Here is an 18,066-nt window from a genome sequence, read left to right on the forward strand (position 1 = left end):
TTCTTTCTTTCTGACTCCCTTTCTCTTTTTTTCTTCCTTTCTTTTTCTTCCTTCCTTCCTTTCTTTCATCCTTCTTTCCTTCCTTTCATCCTTCCTTCCTTCCTTTCATTCACTCATTCCCTCTCTCTTCCTTCCTTCCTTTCATTCATTCTTCCTTCCTTTCATTCATTCTCTCTCTTTTTCTTCTTTCTATCTTTCCTTCCTTCCTTCCTTTCCTTCTTTCTTTCTTTTATTCACTCTCTCTCTTCTTTCCTTCTTTCCTTCCTTCCATCCTTTCTTTCAATCATTCTCTCCCTTCCTTGCTTTCATTCTTCCTTCCTTCCTTCCTTCCTTCCTTCCATTCATTCATTCTCTCTTCCTTTCATTCCCCCCTCTCTCTTCTTCCTTCCTCTTCCTCCCCATCCCTCCTGCTGCTTCCAAGGCCGAGTCTTTGCAAGAGAAGGCGGCTCCTTGCTCCGATCCGCGCAGCCGAAGGGTCCTTCTTCTGGGCCCAGGCCAGTCCTCCTCGGAGCCGGGAGATGAAGGGCTTTTATCAGCTGTCCGAGTCGAGGTCGCTTTTGACTTCTTCTTGCTGCCTCTTCTCGGGGGAGGCTTTGGAGGCTTTGTTCCACTTCTGGACGCTTTCGGACTCCTCCGAGGAAGACCTCTTCTGCCGCCTCCACTTCGCCCGACGGTTCTTGAACCACACCTGACAAAGGAGGAACCAAGGAAAGGGGCCTTTAGTTGCTGGCACAGGGGGGTGTGGGGGTGTGTGTGTTGTACCCCCAAGGCATCTCTTAGGGCCACCCGAAGGCCAACCTGTCCTGGGGTTCCCTTGGCAAGATTTGCTCGGAGGAGCTTTGCCATTGCCTCCCCTGAGGCTGAGAGAGTGTGACTGGCCCAAGGTCACCCAGGGGATTTTATGACCAAACTGGGCATCGGACCCTGGTCTCCCGGCTCCTAATCTAACGCTCAAACCACTAGGCCATGCTGCCTCTGCATGGCCTCCTCTTTCTTTGGTGCCCAGACTTTGGTGGGAGGCAAAACGCGCAGCCACTGCAGCCCTGAGCCCAACGAGGAACTTCCTTCACTCCTGCGGCCCGTTCCAAGTAACTTCCGTTACCGCTGAATGCGTTGGCGGTGGGGGAAAAACACATTTACTGAAAAGAATCTCTCCCCAAGTATTGATATAGTATCGACTCCATACATTTCCTCGGGTTTTCTTAGGCAATGAATCCTCAGAGGAGGCTTTGCCCATTCCTTCCTCTCAAATCTTCAGCCAGGCCTGGTATTCCCTGACGGCCTCCCCTCCAAGTACCAACCAGGGCTGGCCCTGCTTAGAGTCCAGGACCAAACGGGATCGGGTGCCTTTAAGGTATTTTAAAGCAAAGCAGTCTTTTACGGCGACCCTAAAGCAAGCCTATTATGGGGTTCTTGAGGGGGTTGCCATTGCCATCCTCTGAGGCTGAGAGAGTGTGACTTGCCCAAGGTCACTCAGGGGGTTTCATGGCTGAGCAGGGGATGTGCACCCTGCTCTCCTGAGTCGTAGCCCAACACTCAAACCACTGGCTCTCAACCTCAGGCTGACAACCTCAAAAAACAAGACTGATTCAGAGGAGGTTGGCTGAAGTTGGCTGCATGAGCCTTCCTCCGTGGTCCCCAAACTGGGCTCTCTCTTTAAGGGCTTTTGGACTTCAGCTCCCAGAATCCCAGACTGTTCGCCAACGTGGCTGAGGCTTCTGGGAGCTGGAGTCCAAAATCTCTTAAAAGGCAGTTTGGAGACCACTGCAATGCATCTGAGGAAGTAGGCTTAAGTCTAGGAAAGCTCCCGCTGCCAACTTGTTTCTTCCAGTTGGCCTCAAAGGTGCTACAAGATCTCTCAACACAGGCTATAGCTTTGGATTCCCTAGCACCCAACCAAGGCAGGTAAAGCGGCCTCAAGCTGGATTTTTATTTTGGGATGCCAAGGAGAGCCTTGGCACTTGGCAGGAGAGAGGCCACTTACCTCCACCTTCTCCTCCCGCAAGTGGACCCTCCTGGCCAGCTGCTCCCGGGTGCCCACGTCCGGATACTTGGTCTCCTGGAAGAGGGTCTCCAGGGCCTCCAGCTGCTCGTCGGTGAAGATGGTGCGGTGCCTCCTTTTCCTCCGGCAGTGGAGCTGGTTCAGCAGCTGCAGCTCCGTCCGGGACAAAGTGCCCACGTTCATGTAGGGCAGCATCTGGGGAGGCACCGGGGACATCAGCACTGAGCCAGTCCCTTCGTAGCCTGCAGGGGAGGACGAGGAGAAGCAGAAGGAGAAGGAGAAGGAGGGAAGGGAATCGAGACTGCCAAGGGCTGCGTCCATACTGGAGAAATAACCCGGTTTGGGCCCCGCTTTAACTGCCCTAGCTCAAAACTATGGAATTCTGGGAGTTGGAGTTTGTTGTGCTTTGATTGTGAGTTCCTGCATGGCAGGATGTCTCTTCCAAATCTAGGAGTCTAGGATTCTGCGATCGGTCTTTCCAGTCAGTGTCCTGGCTTGATGTGTTCTATAGCTCTGTCTGTTCTATATCTCCCATAGTGGGATTCTGTAACTCTATCTGTTCTATATCCCTCACAAAGGGATTCTATAGCTCTCTCTGTTCAATATCTCCCACAATGAGATTCTATAGCTCTTTCTGTTCTGTATCTCCCACAAGGCGGTCTACAACCATTTACACAAGTAAATGACAAGACACAAGTAAAAACATTAATGACTTGAGCCAATTCCTTTTCATTGCTTTCGAGATTGTAAACCTGAGGAATTGTCAAATTAAGCATTTGTAAGCCGCCTTTCTGAGAGCATTTCTAAAGAGCAGAGTATGAATAATAATAATAATAATAATAATAATGTCAAATTGGATTATTTCTGCAGTGCTGATTCAGCCTCGCGGAGAGAAAGGAAAAAAACCAAACCTGCGATCTTGCCGAAATGAAGTGGTTTGAGACCTTTTTAAATGCCACGGCGCAATGCTCTGGTATTCTGGGATTTGTAGTTTGGGGAGGTACGTAGCCTTCCCTGTCTGAGCCCTCTCTTGTGCCACCAAACTACCCTACCCAGAATTCCATAGCATTGTTGAGCCGTGGATGTTAAAGCGGTGTCGAACCGGATTGTTCCTGCAGCATGGCAGCAGCAGCAGCCTTGGAGACAAGTAACTCGGTGGCCCCAAAGTCCCAAGAATTCCGGGTTCTTTTGCTGCATCCACACTGGAGAAATAATCCGGTTTGACGCCACTTTAGCTGACACGATTCCATGCTAGAAAAGTCGGGGAATTGTAGTTTTGTGAGACATTTAAGCCTTCTCTATCAGAGAGCTTTGGAGCCAAAACAATCTATAGTTCCAATAGTCCCATAGCATGGAGCCATGGCAGTTAAAGCGGTGTCAAACCGGGCTGTTTCTCCAGTGTGGATACAGCCACAGAGCCCATAGATTTCAGATCATTTCCATCCGACTGTCTTAAATATATACACATCACCATATAACTTTGGTTGCCTTAAAAGTAAAGCTGGAGCATACTTTGTTGTTGCTGTGTGCCTTCAAGAGCCTTTGCCTTCCTCCGAGGCTGAGAGAGTGTGACTTGCCTAAGGTCACCCACTGGGTTTAAACCCTGATCTCCAGAATCAGTTATACATACACACACACACATATATATACATGTACATGTGCACTCAAGTCAATTGCTTCATACATATACATGTATATACTTCCCCCAAAAAATCCTTAGAGCATGGGAAAAGTGCTTCCTTCTACAACAATTCCCGCAGGATCCTAAACGCTTAGACTTCGGAGCGGAAATGTTCAGTTTCTTTCTCTTTTAGGCTCCAAGCCACTGAATCCCGAATCAAGAAATCTGACTTAATCCCAGGAAAGTAAAGCCTAATTTTTCCCCCTAAAGGACTTTAAGGAAGGCATAACTTTAAATCAAGTATGGACGATTATTATTACTATTTTCATCATCGAAGCCGGGTCAGATGGATTCAAATTCACAACCGGAATTTAGCTGAGTGCCGAAAAAGACAGAAACGCTCATCCCTAGTCAATAGTTGAGAAAAGTTAATAAACAGTAAATGAACTATTTTAGTTATTAAATATCGACTTAATAAATAGTTAATAAAGTGAATAAAGGCAGGTAATTTCTTGGGTTTTCTAGAGCGCACTACTAACCTTGTTATTTTCAACTCGTTTGCATAGAAACAGATGTCACTAAAATGAATGGCATTTACTTCGGTCTAAATAAATCTGTTTAGGATGACAGGTTTTTAAACCGACTCCACTCCTTCTCCCACCCACACATTTAATCCGGTATGAAACTGATTGTACGCCGGTTGAATCCCACTCCCCGATTTGCTAGCCCGATTTATTTCATTGACAAGAGATTTACCTCCCGTTCCCAAACGCATTTCCTGGACGTTACTTTGCATTTACAACGCCGTTAGGACTCTGGCTGTATCCGCACTGCAGAAATAATCCGGTTCGACACCACTTTAACTGCCCTGCCTCCATGCTGCGGAATTCTGGTGCCACAACCAACTACAGTTTCCAAATGGTCAGGGAAAATTGGAGCACCAACATTTCTAGGGAGTTAGTTGAGTCTTCCCGATGTTAACAAATCCAAAGCGTATGGAATGATCATACACTGAGATATAGGAAGACAGCTTAATATATCCACATGCTAATATATATATATATGTGCTACAAATCCCAGGATTCCATAGCACTCAATCATTGCTGTTAAAGCAGCGTCAAACTGCATTATTTCTGCAGGCCGTGTATATATAGTTATACACATACACATGATTTCATTTTGTTTCTGTCGTGCCTTTCTCCAATACAGGGACTCAAGGCAGCGATATATAACTATATTATAAATATTTTATGTGTGTGTGTTATATATATAGTAATAATATATTGTGTGTGTGTGTGTGTGTGTGTGTGTGTGTGTATTTCCCTATAACAACGAAGGCTTTCTGCGATCTATCCTATGTACAAATATTTGGAAGTAAGTTATACTGAACACACACACTGTCACACACACCCACACGACACTTGTAAGTACATCTTGGCTGTATCCGCACTGCAGAAATAATCCAGTTTGACACCACTTTAACTGCCATGGCTCCATTCTGTGGAATCCTGGGATGTGTGGCCTGTTGTGGCACCAGAGCTCTCCGACTTGTTGTCGCTGTTGTGTGTCTTCAAGCCGTTTCCAACTTATGGCGACCCAAGGCGACAATATCATGAGGTTTTCTTGCCCAGTTCCTTCAGAGGGGGGTTGCTATTTGTCATCCTCTGTGGCTGAGAGAGTGTGACTTACCCAAGGACGCCCAGTGGGTTTACATGGTCGAGCCAGGATTCAAACCCTAGTCTCCAGAGTCCTAATCCAATCCTCAAAGCACTAGGCTCTCCGAGCTCTCTAACACAGAAGGCTCAACATCTCCCAAAACTACAAATCCCAGAATCCCATAGCATTGACCCAGCCTGGGACTAGAAACCCCAAGAAAAGGAAGGAAACCCATTCTCACGTACCTGTATAACTTCTCCCATAGAGGTGAATGGTGGTTTAATGTTCCTTCTATAGGGAACCTACTTGCGACACTATTTTCCTCGAAGAGTAGGGATCCTCCCAGACATCGTGATTTGAATGTTGGACTAGGGCTTTGGGGGACCCATGGAAAATGATCTTGGGGAAGTCACACTCTCTCAGCCTCAAAAGAAGGCAATAGCAAACCTCCTGTAAGTAAATCTAGGAGAAGGGTGGCCATAAATCGGAGGCAACTTGAAGGCACGTAGTTAGGGTCGCCATGAGTCGGAAACAACCTGAAGGCCCAGAACAACAAGGAAACATCATTAGTCTGATCATTGATTAGAGAGATCAATGCCTGGAGAAGATAAAATTACTAGGGCTGGGTGTGTTGTTGTTATGTGCCTTCAAGTCATTTCTGACTTATGGCGACCCTACACATAATAACAAAGGAACTATTTATTGTTATAAAAACCACTCGAACTTTGTCGCATCCTCAAGATCTGCTGCCTAAGGCTCAGTAGCAAAAGGTGACCAAAGAGTTGTCCTTTTGCCAAACAGAAAATCTAACAAGTATCTTCTCCCTGGCATTAAAAACCACCAGCAAAGTTAGGCTTGTTCCTTGCTTTGAACTACAGCTCTCACGTTTGGGACTCCGGCTACTAGTCATGCTGGCTAAGGGAGATTCTGGGAGTTGTAGTCCCCCTCCAACACACACACACACACACACACACACACACACGTTCCCCCCAAACCTCTGTAAAGCATTCATCCCCCAAATCTTGCTGGTGGAAACTTTAAATCAGGCTCCTCCTGGCCTTTCCTTACAGGTTTATCCAGATTATTTTAAAATTGTGAATTTTAAAATGGTGAAGTTGAAGGGTGTGTTAATATAGGCATTTTGTTATTATTATTATTATTATTATTATTATTATTATTATTATTCCCCCAAATTCCCCAAACACAAGGCTTGAAGGGGGAAGGAGAGGAGGGAGAAAAAGGACTTCCCTGGGAAGACTTTGCTCCCTTTGACCTCAGTCCTACTATAACTCCCAATTAGAGTAGATCTATTGACTCAATGGGATTTACCACTGTGTCAGTCCACCACTCAGCAATGGAGCCAGTGGATCTAAAGATACATTGGGATTTTAAAAAAGAGAGATGTGAAAGAATCCTGTAGCATCTGTTCAGACTCAAGAGGAAAAAATTAAATTTTCTGTGGTTTTATGCATCTGATAAAATGGACTGGAGTCCATCAAAGTTTGTGCTGGAAATGTCTTTTTCAGGGAGTCTCTTTCACACTACACCATTATAGCCTTTGAGATCTGTAGTTTCTTGAGTTATTCAGAATCTTGTGCTGCAGGCCTCTGATACTTTACCAAACTACAGATCCCAGGATTTCATAGGCTGAAGCCGTGACAGTTAAACGTGCTATCATTTTCAAAAGAGAAGAATGAAATTAAGATGATGAAGATGATGATGAGGAAAAATCAATATAGAAGGTGGAGTTGCAATACTTTGTAGATTCAGGTCTAAATTAGATAACTCTTTGTGTTTTATCCACTTGAAATATAAACATTCAAAAGCGTTTGGAACATTTTCCTGTTTTTGTATGATGGATTTTACTTAATAAAGTGTATGAAAACGGAGCGGGGGGGGGGGGGGGCTCTCATTTTTGGATAGTGTGAAAGGGACCTGAGTTAATATCAAAGCTGCTCCAGGATTCCTTCATAACCTTTTTTCTGCCTAGCCACAGCCATACCTTTCAAATGGGATGGTTGTTATACCCTCAAAGGAACCAGATCCCGTCTGATCTTGGAAGCTAAGTAGGGTCAGCTCTGGTTAGTATTTGGATGGGAGACAACCAAAGGCAGGTAGGCTATATTTCAGAGGAAGGGACCGGCAAGACCACCAGAATCCCTTGCCTAAGAAAACCTTAAAAATTTCATGGGGCCAGTTGAAGGCACACTTCCCTTCTCTTAGGATTTTCTTAGCAAGATTTGTTGGGGAGCGGGATTGTCATTGCCTTCCGATGTTGTTGTTGTGTGCCTCCCAATCTGATTTATGGCAACCTTAAAGCAAAACTGGGGGGAGGGGGGGGAGCCAACATGGATTGTGATGAGCGTTGGTTTAAGACTCTGGAGTCCCGGGTTCGAATCCCGGCTCAGCCATGTAAACTCACTGGGTGACCTAGGGCAAGTCACACTCTCTCAGCCTGAGAGGATGCCAAAGGCACATCATATTTGAAGAAATTTGCCAAGAAAACCCTTGGAAAGATTCGGTCGCCATCAGGCCTGAAGGCACACAACAACAACAAAGCAAACCTATGGAAGCTGAGAGAATATGACTTGCCCAAGGTCTACCTATTGCTTTCCATGGTCAAACCTGCTCATTCCAAGGCTGGCTCAAATCCGGGTCGATCCCTAGGATCCAGACCTTTCCCTTCCCCATGAAAAGTATGGGGCGAACCTGCTCACAGCCAGATCGGTGTAGTAGTCTGACTGTTGGACTACTATGACTCCGGAGGACTCCTTCCGACGCTGTAGATAGAAGGCAGTTTGACACAGGACGCACTAACACAAATGGCAGTACTTGCCCATAGAGGAAACCAAACTTGCCCATAGAGAATAACTGGGAAATACTTGCCCATAGCAAGTGTTCTCCACTGATTTCCTTTGGGAAAATATCCCCCAATGATTCTCTATGGGCAATTCTTCAATGATTCTCTATGGGCAAATATTCCCCATTGATTCTCTATGGGCAAATATTCCCCAATGATTCCCTATAGGCAAGTATTCCCCAATTATTCTCTATGGGCAAATATTTCACAAGGTTTCCCTATGGGCAGGTATTCCCCAATGAGCAAGTATTCTCTAATGATTCCCCATAGGCCAATATTCTTCAGTTCCTCTCTGCGGGAAGTATTCTCCAAGGATTCCCTATGGGCAAGTATGGTTTCCCTATGGGCAAGTACAATACTGTCATTTGTTTTACTACCTCCCGTTTGACCCCACTTTACCGGCCCCATCCTGGGATCTGGAGTTTGTTGTGCCGCCGGCCCTCTTTGACAGAGAGGGCTCAAGAAGACCCTGTCAAACTCCAAATCCCGGGACTGCATAGGATGAGCTGAAGCAGTCGTGTCAAACTGTGTTCTTTCTACAGCGTAGATGCACCCTGGAGGAAGACCACGGAGTGGGCGAGTCCCACGCTCTCGGCCTCAGAGGAGGGCAAGGGGAGACCGTCATCCCTGTCGAAGGAACTTGCCAAGAATCCCCCACGATGTTGCTGTTGTTGTGGTTAGCTGCCTTCGAGTGGATCCCAACCCATGGCGACCCAGTGGAGGAGACATCTCCAAGACCCTCTGCCCCCCCTGCTCTGCTCTGCTCAGGTCCTGCCAGTCCATGCCCCTGGCCTCCCTGGTTGAGTCGATACACCTGGCCTGCCTTTTGCTTCTCCTTTTCTTGGAGTGAGCCATGCCTTCCCATGATGGGGCCAAAGTAGGACAGCCTCCGTTCTCTCCTCTTGGCTCCTTTGCAATGGCCACTGGCCAAAGGCAATAAAGATGGATTGAGGGATTGACTGATCATCTTGGCTTCCAAGGAGAGCTCAGGTCTGATCTCTTCAAGACCGAATGGTTTGTCTTTTGGGCTGTCGCTGGATCCAAGGTCCAGGGCTGAGCCATCCCTCCAAAAGGGCAGTTGCTTGGCTGAGCCGAGGCAGTTAAAGCGGCGTCGGACTGGATTATTTCTGCAGTGTGCGAAGCAGTCTGACTCCGCGTTAACTGCCTTGGCTCAGTGCGAGGGAAGTCAACCAACTGCGCTTTTGTCAGACATTGAACCCTCTCTGGCACGGTAAACTACACGTCCCAGGACTAGTCCCTAGCCCGGCGCCTGGGCCTTTAAAGCGGTCTGGAAGTGGACCATTCCTGCCGTGTATAGACGGCATAGACAGGGGGCCTTACCTGTGCCAGGGACGCAGGAGCACTGCTGGGCGCCCAAGGGCTGGAGGGCCCCGCAGCAGGAAGGCCCGACGGCCGAGGCCTGGAGCTGGAGCTGCCCGTAGTAGTAGCCCCCGTAGCCCCCCAGCCGGGAGCCCCCCAGGGCCGAGAGGTTGGAGGCCGGGGCCGCCGCCCGGGAGTAGTAGCCGCCGGTGCTGTAGTCGCCCGCTGCCCCGCTGCCTCCGGCTGCCCCTGCGGCTCCTCCGGCCGCCGAGGCGTAGAGCGAGTCCCCCCCGTGGAGCCCCGCGCCGAAGAGCACCGGAGGAGGAGGAGGCGGCGGGAGGGCGCCCGGAGATCCCTGGCCCGAGAGATGGAGCCCCGACGCCGCCGAGGAAGAGGCCGATGCCGCCGGGGCCTCCTTGCAGCGGAAGGGTCTGGCCGCCAAGATGTTGTCGATGCTGAACATGCCAGCAGGCATCCCCCCCAAAAAGCTGGAGGAAGGCAAGAAGGGAGGGAGGAAGGGAGGAAGGAAAGAAGGAAGGAAGGAAGGAAAGAAGGCGTCCGCCGCCCCGACGGAGGGAATGCGCTGCCCTTCGCCGCCGCCGAGAGGGTTTATTGGGGGGAGGGAAGGAGGGAGAGAGGGAGGCGGACACTCAGGCCCCGATGGCCCCCCAAAAGAGAGAGAGAGGAGGGGACCCCCGAGGAGGCCTCTTCGCCCCCTTCTCCCCCTCCCTTCCCCTCCCCCTCCTTTCTGTTATTTGCCTCTTCTTCTCCTTCTCCTCTTCCTTCTTCCTACTCCTCCTCTTTTCTCTTTTTCTCCTCCTCCTCTTTCTTCCACTCCTTTTCCTTCTTCTCTTCCTCCTTTTCCTTTTCCCTCCTCCTCCTCACTCCTCTTCCTCTTCCTTCTTTCTCTCCTCCTCCTCCTCCTTTCTTTTCTTCGCCTCTTCTTCTTCTCCTTCTCCTCCTTCTTCTGTTCCTCCTCCTCCTCCTTTCTCTTTTTCGTCTCCTCCTCCTCTTTCTTCCACTCCTCCTCCTCCGTCTCTTCCTCCTCTTCCTCTCCCTCCTCCTCCTTTCTCCCGTTTTCTTCCTCCTCCTCCTCCTCCTCCTCCTCCTCTCCCCTCTACTTCTTCACTTCTTCTTCTTCCTCCTCCTTCTTCCTCTCCTTTTCCCTCTTCTTCCTAGCTGCCTTCCCTCCTTCGGCCTCCGCTGCCTGGCGCCCCTCTCTCTGACCCAGGCCCTCCTCCTCTTGCCTTTTTCATCCCGGGGCGACGTCATCCTGGATCCGAGTCCCTGCTTCCAGAGATCGCCGGCAAAGAAAACCAGATTTCAGACCTTTTTCTTTATTTATTTTTTCTTGGGGGGGGGGGGGGAGGCAAGAGGTTGTGAGGAAGCAGGGACTTGGGGGCTGGGATCTAGAGGAGGAGGAGAGTGTGTGTGTGTGGGGGGGGGGGGGGTCTGTGTATCCAGAATTAACAAAATTAACTTAATCCGGCCCTGGATTTTTTGGGGGGCGGGTGGATCTCTCCGTTTCCCCGATGGCTATGTTCTTTCCTTTAATTTTAGAGCCCTGATCCCTTCAATGTCCTCTCTGTGGAAGAAAGTGAGAGCTTGGCTAGTCAGTAGAGGGCCAGGGGGGTTCCTCCCCCCCCCCCCCCCCCGTTTCGAAGAAGCCAGAGAGTGTGACCATTTTCATGGGAGGCAAGCTGTCCGATCCTTGGCCTGCGGTGTCGCGTCGGTAGGCGAGGGATTTGAATTCAAGACCCCTAACCCGGGAGGTATAACGTTTTGTCCCTTGCGTTTCTTCTCCTCTGATCTCAGTCCTTCTTTTCTCAACTGATCCCGAACGTATCTCTCTACAATTCTGTCCTCTTGAATTTTCTTTTCCTTTCTGTCAAGGGCTGCATCCACACTGGAGAATTAACCCGGTTTGGCACCGCTTTAACTATTTTCTGGCTCAAGGCTATGGAATCCTGGGAGTTGGAGTTTGTTGTGGGTCCAGAGCGAAATCATTTGGGCAGCAAAAGAGTCCTGTAGGAAATAGTCCTCCGACTTCACAATCCTCTTTTCCTTCAGATGGGGATTTGAAGTTGAAGTCGGGTAGAGAAGGAGAGGAAGGAGAAGAAGAAGGAAAAGGAGGAGAAGGAGAAAGAGAAGAAGGAAAAGGAAAAGTAGAAGGAAAACGACGAGGAGGAGAGATAATGGTGGTGATGATGATGGTGATGGTGATTTAGGTCCTTCTTCTTCTCCTTCTCCTTCTTCTCCTAGAAGGAGATGGAGAAGGAGAAGAAGAAGAAGGAAAATATAAAGGAGAAAGAGAAGGAAAAGAAAAAGGAGAAGGAGGAGGAGTTGGAGAAGGAAAAGAAGAAGGAGTAGGAGGAGAAGATGATGATGATGATTTAGGTCCTTGTCTTTCTTCTCCTTCTCCTTCTTCTCCTAGATCCCGAAGAAGGAGAAGGAAAAGGAGAAAGAGAAGGAAAAGAAAAAGGCGAAGTAGCAGAAGAAGGAGATGATGAGGATGATGATGATGATGATTTAGGTCCTTAAAATGGACTTCTGTTCAAATGTGATTATTTTTTTGGGGGGGACCGACATGTGGCGGGGGACATTTTATTGGAGGAAAGCGGGTCACTCCCAATGTTAGCTGTCCTTTGCGGGGCCCTACCCCCCTCTCAGCTCCGGAGCCGCGGTGCAGCTGGGGCGGCGAGGGTCTCTGCCTGGCCCTTGGTCACCCGGCGGCTGTGATTTGCAAAAGCCTGGCTGTGTCACGCTTGTTGCCGGCGAGCGGCGGGAGGCGAAGTGAATCAGATGAGGCTGTTTACCCGATCAGCCTCCCTTCGCTCCGAGGAGGGAGGAAATTGCGAAAACAAGGCCATTAGTAGGCACTGCTCACCAGGGACAAAGCGGCTTTCCTTCGTGGCTTCCCTTTTAAACCCATAACATAACAATAAAATCAAAAGTCTGCAAAACCCTAAGTCTCAAGGCGGACTGGAAAAAAGTCGGGCTTCTTCATTTTCTCCCAGGAGGGGAAATCTCAAAATAATAATGGTGTTGTTGATGGTAATAATAATAATAATAATAATAATGGCAGCAACAATAATAATAATGACAATCCTATTAATAGCATGAGTAATAATATAATGATGATGATATAATGATGATATAATGATAATAATCATAATCATAAAATGGTAGTAATGATAATGATAACAACAATAATATAATAATGACAATGATAATAACAGCAATAATAATATAATGGTGATAATGATAAGGGTAATGATAACAACAATATAATGATGATGATGATATAATGATAATAATCATAATGCTAATAACAACAATAATATAATGTTGATAATGATAATGGTAACGTTAATAACAACAATATAATGACGATGATATATTAATGATAATGATCACAACAACAACAATAATATGATGATGATGAAAATGGTAATGGTAACCACAACAACGTTATAATGATGATGATGATGATGATGATGATATAATGATAATGATAAAATGAATACAACAATAATGATAATGATAATAATCTAATGATGATGATAATAATGGTAATGTAACAACAACAATGTAATCTTAATAATGATAATGACAATACATTTTCTTTCTTTCTCGCCTCTCCTCAGGGCTCGAGGCGGGGTACAAAATGTTAAACCACAACTCAGAACAAGAAAAGAAAATCCCATTTATGTATCTTTTTATTCACCCCCTCCTCCTCCATTTTACATCTCTGTTGAAGCCGCCAAACCAGCGACTCAGTCCAGTTTAATTTCAGTCTAACTGGGGGCCAACGGGGTGGACTGGTTTGATAGTTGGGTTCGGATGCTGGGGGAGAGCAGGGTGCGAGACCCCTGGCTGGCCTTGGGCAAGTCACACACTCTCAGCCTCAGGGGAAAGCAAGGGCAACCCCCCTCCGCTTGCCTGAAGTCTGTAACATTTCCTGGGAAATCCGCTTTTCCCTTTCTCACCCCCAACAAGGCCCCAAAAATATGAAATTTGGGGATGGAAGGAAAGCACTAAAATTCGAAATCCTGGAGCCCTCCGAAAGGCTAAAGAAAGCGAGAGACCGACGGTTGCAACTTGGGTCCTTGGAAAAACCGGCCAAGAATGGAAAAGATCCCATTTCAGTTTCCACGCTGGAGAAAGGGTCCCTGCATTCAGGGTCCACCTAGGCTACGTCCGTACTGGAGCAATAATCCGGTTTGACACCGCTTGGACGGCCCTGGCTCAAGGCTATAAGGGATTCTGTGCCACTGCCACTTTGTCGCGGCACCAGAGCAGAGCTCTGCAAATCCGCTAAGAAACTACAATCCCCAGAATTCCATAGCTTTGAGTCAGGTCAGTCCATGCGGTGTCGAAGCGGATTATTTCTCCAGTGCGGACGCAGCCTCTCTCTTTCTATTCCATCGCAAGGAAAGTCTCCCTCACCATCTTGGCTCCTGAATTTATTAAATATAAGAAACGCTGCCTCCGCCTCTGTTTGTCCTTAGCCGCGCTGTAACTACCAACGGACGTTACCAAGATGTAACGGCAAGGAAAGAGCGGATCGAGGACGGGAGCGGAGCAACTAGGTTTCCAATAAAGGCTACTCTCCCTCTCTGGATCTGTTCAGAGAAGGAAAAAGTCCCTCTGCTTGCAGGAGTTCTTTCCTCCCCTTCGAACAAACCCGACGGAATGAGGTTGGTGAATGAATCCAAGGGTAGTTTGTGTCTATAGGAGAAAATCCATGGGGGAAATTAGGATTTAAGTGGTCCTTTTTAAAGCATAGCCCAGACAGAAACTGTCGTTATGGGGGAGGGCAACATGGCTTCGGTAGGGCCCAAAGAAAAGAACCAGCCAGGCCTATCTAAGTAGATCAGGTCGGCTTTAAGTCCTAAAGTAGAAAGAGGTGTTTGGTTCCTTAGAGGAAGCCGCTCCGAATTAAACTCTGAATTTAGGAATTCCAGAGTGGAACAAAGTTGTTTATGCCACTAGCCGATCACTTTCTCCCCAGGTTTAATAACCTCCCAAAGCTTGCGACAGATATTTTAGGCATTTGGATTGGCCCCATTAAGGTCTCCCTGTTGGGGCCATTTGGGAGGTGATGGGTACTTTGGGAGATTTGGGAGGTTATGGAATTTTTGCAATATGGCCTTTCTCCTAAGACTGGTTTTGCCAACCTGATCGTTTCTCTGGCTTCCCTTCAATCCGGATTACTTCCAATCCCAGTGGATGATGGGGAGGAGAGTGTTCTTTTAGTACCAGAGATTGGGTTTGAACGCAACGAGGTTGCACCCTTCGCCAGCACTGTTGAGACAATCTACTGTTTTGATTCAGGGGAAAATCCCATAAGAGTTAAAGGACCTTTGCATCCATTTTAACTTCATGGAAGGGTTTTGAAAGCATCACAAGACCCCTGGTCTTTTTAATAGAGAAGCCTTTGGGGAATCAATGAGAAATGAAATGAAGAATGGCCTAGAAATCTATACATATAGACATGCCTAGAATGCCTAGAAATCTATAGATATACACATACTTATACATATACATATATAATTATTATTTACATATTATAATTTATTTATTAATTTATTTATTATAGTATATTATATTTACCATATAATATTTAATAGTATATTAAATATTAAATATATTTATATAAAATTAATAAAAATCAATATAAATATAATATATAAATATATATAAATATAATATATAAATATGAATTAATATAAATATGAATTAATATAAATATTAAATACATTTATATTAAACATTTTAATATAAATATATTAATGATTAAATATTAAATAGTAGAATATATTTATTATTATAGTATATTATATACTATAATATTATATTACATTTGGGGCTGGAAGCTGCCTGGCCAGAAAAGAGCAGAACAAGCCGCACTGCGGAAATAATCCGGTTTCACACCGCTTTAACTGCCCAGGCTCAAGGCGATGGAGTTCTGGGAATAGTCGTTGCTTGGGGCACTACAGCTCTCTGACAGAGGTCCAAGCCATACTACAGTTTCACTGCACCTGGCTCAATGGTAGGAAACTTGGGAATTGTAGTTTTGTGAGGCATTTAGCCTCCTCTGTCAGAGATCTCTAGTGCCACAATGAACTCCAGTTCCCAGGAAACCCTAACACTTAGCCAGGGCAGCTAAAGCGGTCTCGAACTGGATGATTTCTGCAGTGTGTTTCTGCATTATTTCTGGATGATTTCTGCAGTGTATTTCTGCAGAGGCTCAATGTCTCCCAAACCTGCCAGTCCCAGACCTCCATAGCATTGAAGCAGGGCAGTTAAAGTAGCGTCAAACCGGATTATTTGTGCAGGGGAGAAACAGCCACAGTCAGCCTTCCTTATCCACGGATCCAACCATCCATGGTTTGAATGATATATAAATACACACTCACACACAAATACATGCATACACACACATCCATATATGCTGTAATTTTATTCTGTTTATCCTCCACCCTCAAGAGATAAAGCAGTCTGACACCCCTTTAATTGCCACGACTCAGTGCTATGGAATTCTGGGCTCTGTAGTTTTGTGAGATATTGAGCCTTCCCTGTCAGAGAGCTCTGTTGCCCCATCAAACTACAAATCTCCAAATCCCATAACACTGATCCATGGATGTTAAAGCAGTGCTAAACTTTCGTATTTCTGCAGTGTGTTTATGATAGAGAAGAGGGTTTTGTTTTTTGTGAAACTGGAGCCAAGTGTGTCCCTTTTGGGTTTGGAGCAGTCACTCTGAAACTTTGGTCATCCAAGGATTTTGGACATCGACTTCCAGAAGCCAGCTTGACCAAGAGTCAGGAATTCTGGGAGCTCAAGTCCAAAAACATCTGGAGGACCAAAGATTGGGAACCACAGGTTTAGAGTCTGATTCAATGGATCCTTTTGTGGAGGTCTCCTTCCTTCAAGTGGGTGCTCCGGAGTCACTCCAGAAGGAACCTTGTATTGATGAGGTGCCACAGGAATGGAAGGCTTTCAAAACCCAGGTTGGAACCGGGTTCTTTGGAGAGATCGGAGAGTTCCAGGGATTGAAGGACTGAAGGATTGAAGGAGCTCTGCTTTGATGTAGAATCCCAGCTTCTTCTCTTTCGGGATCGCAACCCAACAAACAAAGCCAACAAACACTGGCATCCAGAGACACAAAGTCCACGATGGTCGGGGACAGAAGCCTGCGTAAAAAGAGTCGCCAAGCCATGGCTTTGGTCCTCAGGTCCATTTGTTGGGGATTCAGAGAAAGGATGACTCGGATCCCTTCTGTGCATTAATTTAAGGGATCCAGCATCTCCTCCTCAGGGGCCCCTTTCCCCCCAAAAATCTCGTAGAAATGGAAAAGGTTCCGAAAAGAACAGAAAAAGGGAGAGAATCCGGTGCTTTGTCGCTTGGCGCAACCAGCGAATGGAGAAAGTGGAAAAGGAAAGGGAAAGGGAAGGAAGAGAGGTATTTCCTCGCTGGCTGCTAATCAGTTTCGAGCTCAAGGCCACCGACCCGAGAAAAGAAAGGGAAGAAGAAAGGAAAGAGGAAATGAAAGGGAAAGAGAAAGGAAAAGCGAAAGGAAAAAAAAACAGAAAAAGAATTGGGAAAGGAAAGGAAAGAGAAGAGAAAGGGGAAAGGGAAACATAAAAATAATTGGAAAGGGGAAGGGAAAAAGAAAGGGAAAAGAAGAGAAAAGGAAAGGTGGAAAGGAAGGAAAAGGAAAGAGAAAAGCAAAGAAAAGGAAAAAAGAGAAAAGGAAAGGGAAAGAGAAAGGAAAAGGAAACAAAAAAGGAAAGGGAAAGGAAAGGAAAAAAGGAAAAGGAAAGAGAAGGAAAAGGATAGTATCAGATTGCCATAAACTTCAGCCATGGCGGTGCAAATCCAAGCTTGGTAGAGGTTCCTTTTTTGGACTCGAACTCCGCTCCGCCCCAGCCAGCATAATTAACCAGCCTCCCTCTCGGCTGGGGATTGTGGTCCTTGCAGTCCAAGCAGTAACTGGGCGCCGTTACTGGGATGGGGCTTCGCTGGGGCCTAGAGGCAGGGCGACCAGACCCGTCCTCCTTTTCCAGGACAGGTTCTACCTTTCACCCTCCTCCTGGCCAGGAGGCATGCCCAAATGCCCTCCATCTGTCTGTTGTTAACGGCATTGCTTAGACAGACAGTGATATCACCATGGGGCCAACCCAAATGCACAAAATACACGTTAAAATCGACAGAACCATGGTCTAAAATACACCGCAGAAATCATCCCGTTTGAGACCGCTTTAACTACCCTGGCTCAGGGCTAGGGAATCCTGGGAATTGTAGTTTACTGTGGCACCAGAGCTCTCTGACAGAGAAGGCTAAATTCTTACATAATGACAGTTCCCAGAATTCCCTGGCATTGAGCCAGGTCAGTTAAAGCGGTCTCAAACTGGATTATTTCTGCAGTGTGTTTTGGACCAGTGGTATCTTTATTGGGCCAGCCAATAAAAATATATATGTTGAGAGCTTTCGAAGCTCCACTGGCTTCTTCACGAGGCAAAGGTGTTAAAAATCATACAGGGGAAAAATATGATGATGTTGGTCGTAGGCCTTGCATGTCAACAAGTTAAAACAGCTCCACT

At 46.7% G+C, this 18,066-nt stretch overlaps 1 protein-coding gene across 3 annotated transcripts; it reads right to left on the reverse strand.

Annotated features, from left to right (window-relative positions):
• Positions 1 to 532: 532 nt before the first annotated feature.
• Positions 533 to 9,934, reverse strand: LOC149315087 (homeobox protein goosecoid-like). Of its 3 annotated transcripts, none has more exons than XM_089523600.1 (4): positions 9,873 to 9,934; positions 9,481 to 9,803; positions 1,985 to 2,244; positions 533 to 688 (listed from the first exon to the last, which is right to left on the reverse strand). In XM_089523600.1, the coding sequence occupies exons 1-4, from the start codon at positions 9,932 to 9,934 to the stop codon at positions 533 to 535; spliced, it is 801 nt and encodes a 266-aa protein (XP_089379726.1). The 3 variants fall into 3 exon arrangements, with proteins under 3 accessions (XP_089379726.1, XP_089379725.1, XP_089379723.1); XM_089523599.1 differs by having other exon boundaries at positions 9,481 to 9,814; positions 9,872 to 9,934; XM_089523597.1 differs by having other exon boundaries at positions 9,481 to 9,934.
• Positions 9,935 to 18,066: the final 8,132 nt, after the last annotated feature.

This window comes from Sceloporus occidentalis, unplaced genomic scaffold (genome assembly GCF_023333645.1).
Source record: "Sceloporus occidentalis isolate IW3139 unplaced genomic scaffold, rSceOcc1.0.p SCAF_4, whole genome shotgun sequence".
Classification (NCBI taxonomy): Eukaryota; Metazoa; Chordata; class Lepidosauria; order Squamata; family Phrynosomatidae; genus Sceloporus; species Sceloporus occidentalis.

Coding starts and splice junctions, on each gene's coding strand:
- LOC149315087 (XM_089523597.1), bottom strand. CDS start 9,934: ATGCCTGCTGGCATGTTCAGCATCGACAACATCTTGGCGGCCAGACCC. Junction 2,245..9,480: donor CTCCTGCGTCCCTGGCACAG/GTAAGGCCCCCT, acceptor CCTCCCCTGCAG/GCTACGAAGGGACTGGCTCA. Junction 689..1,984: donor TGCGGGAGGAGAAGGTGGAG/GTAAGTGGCCTC, acceptor CTCCTTTGTCAG/GTGTGGTTCAAGAACCGTCG.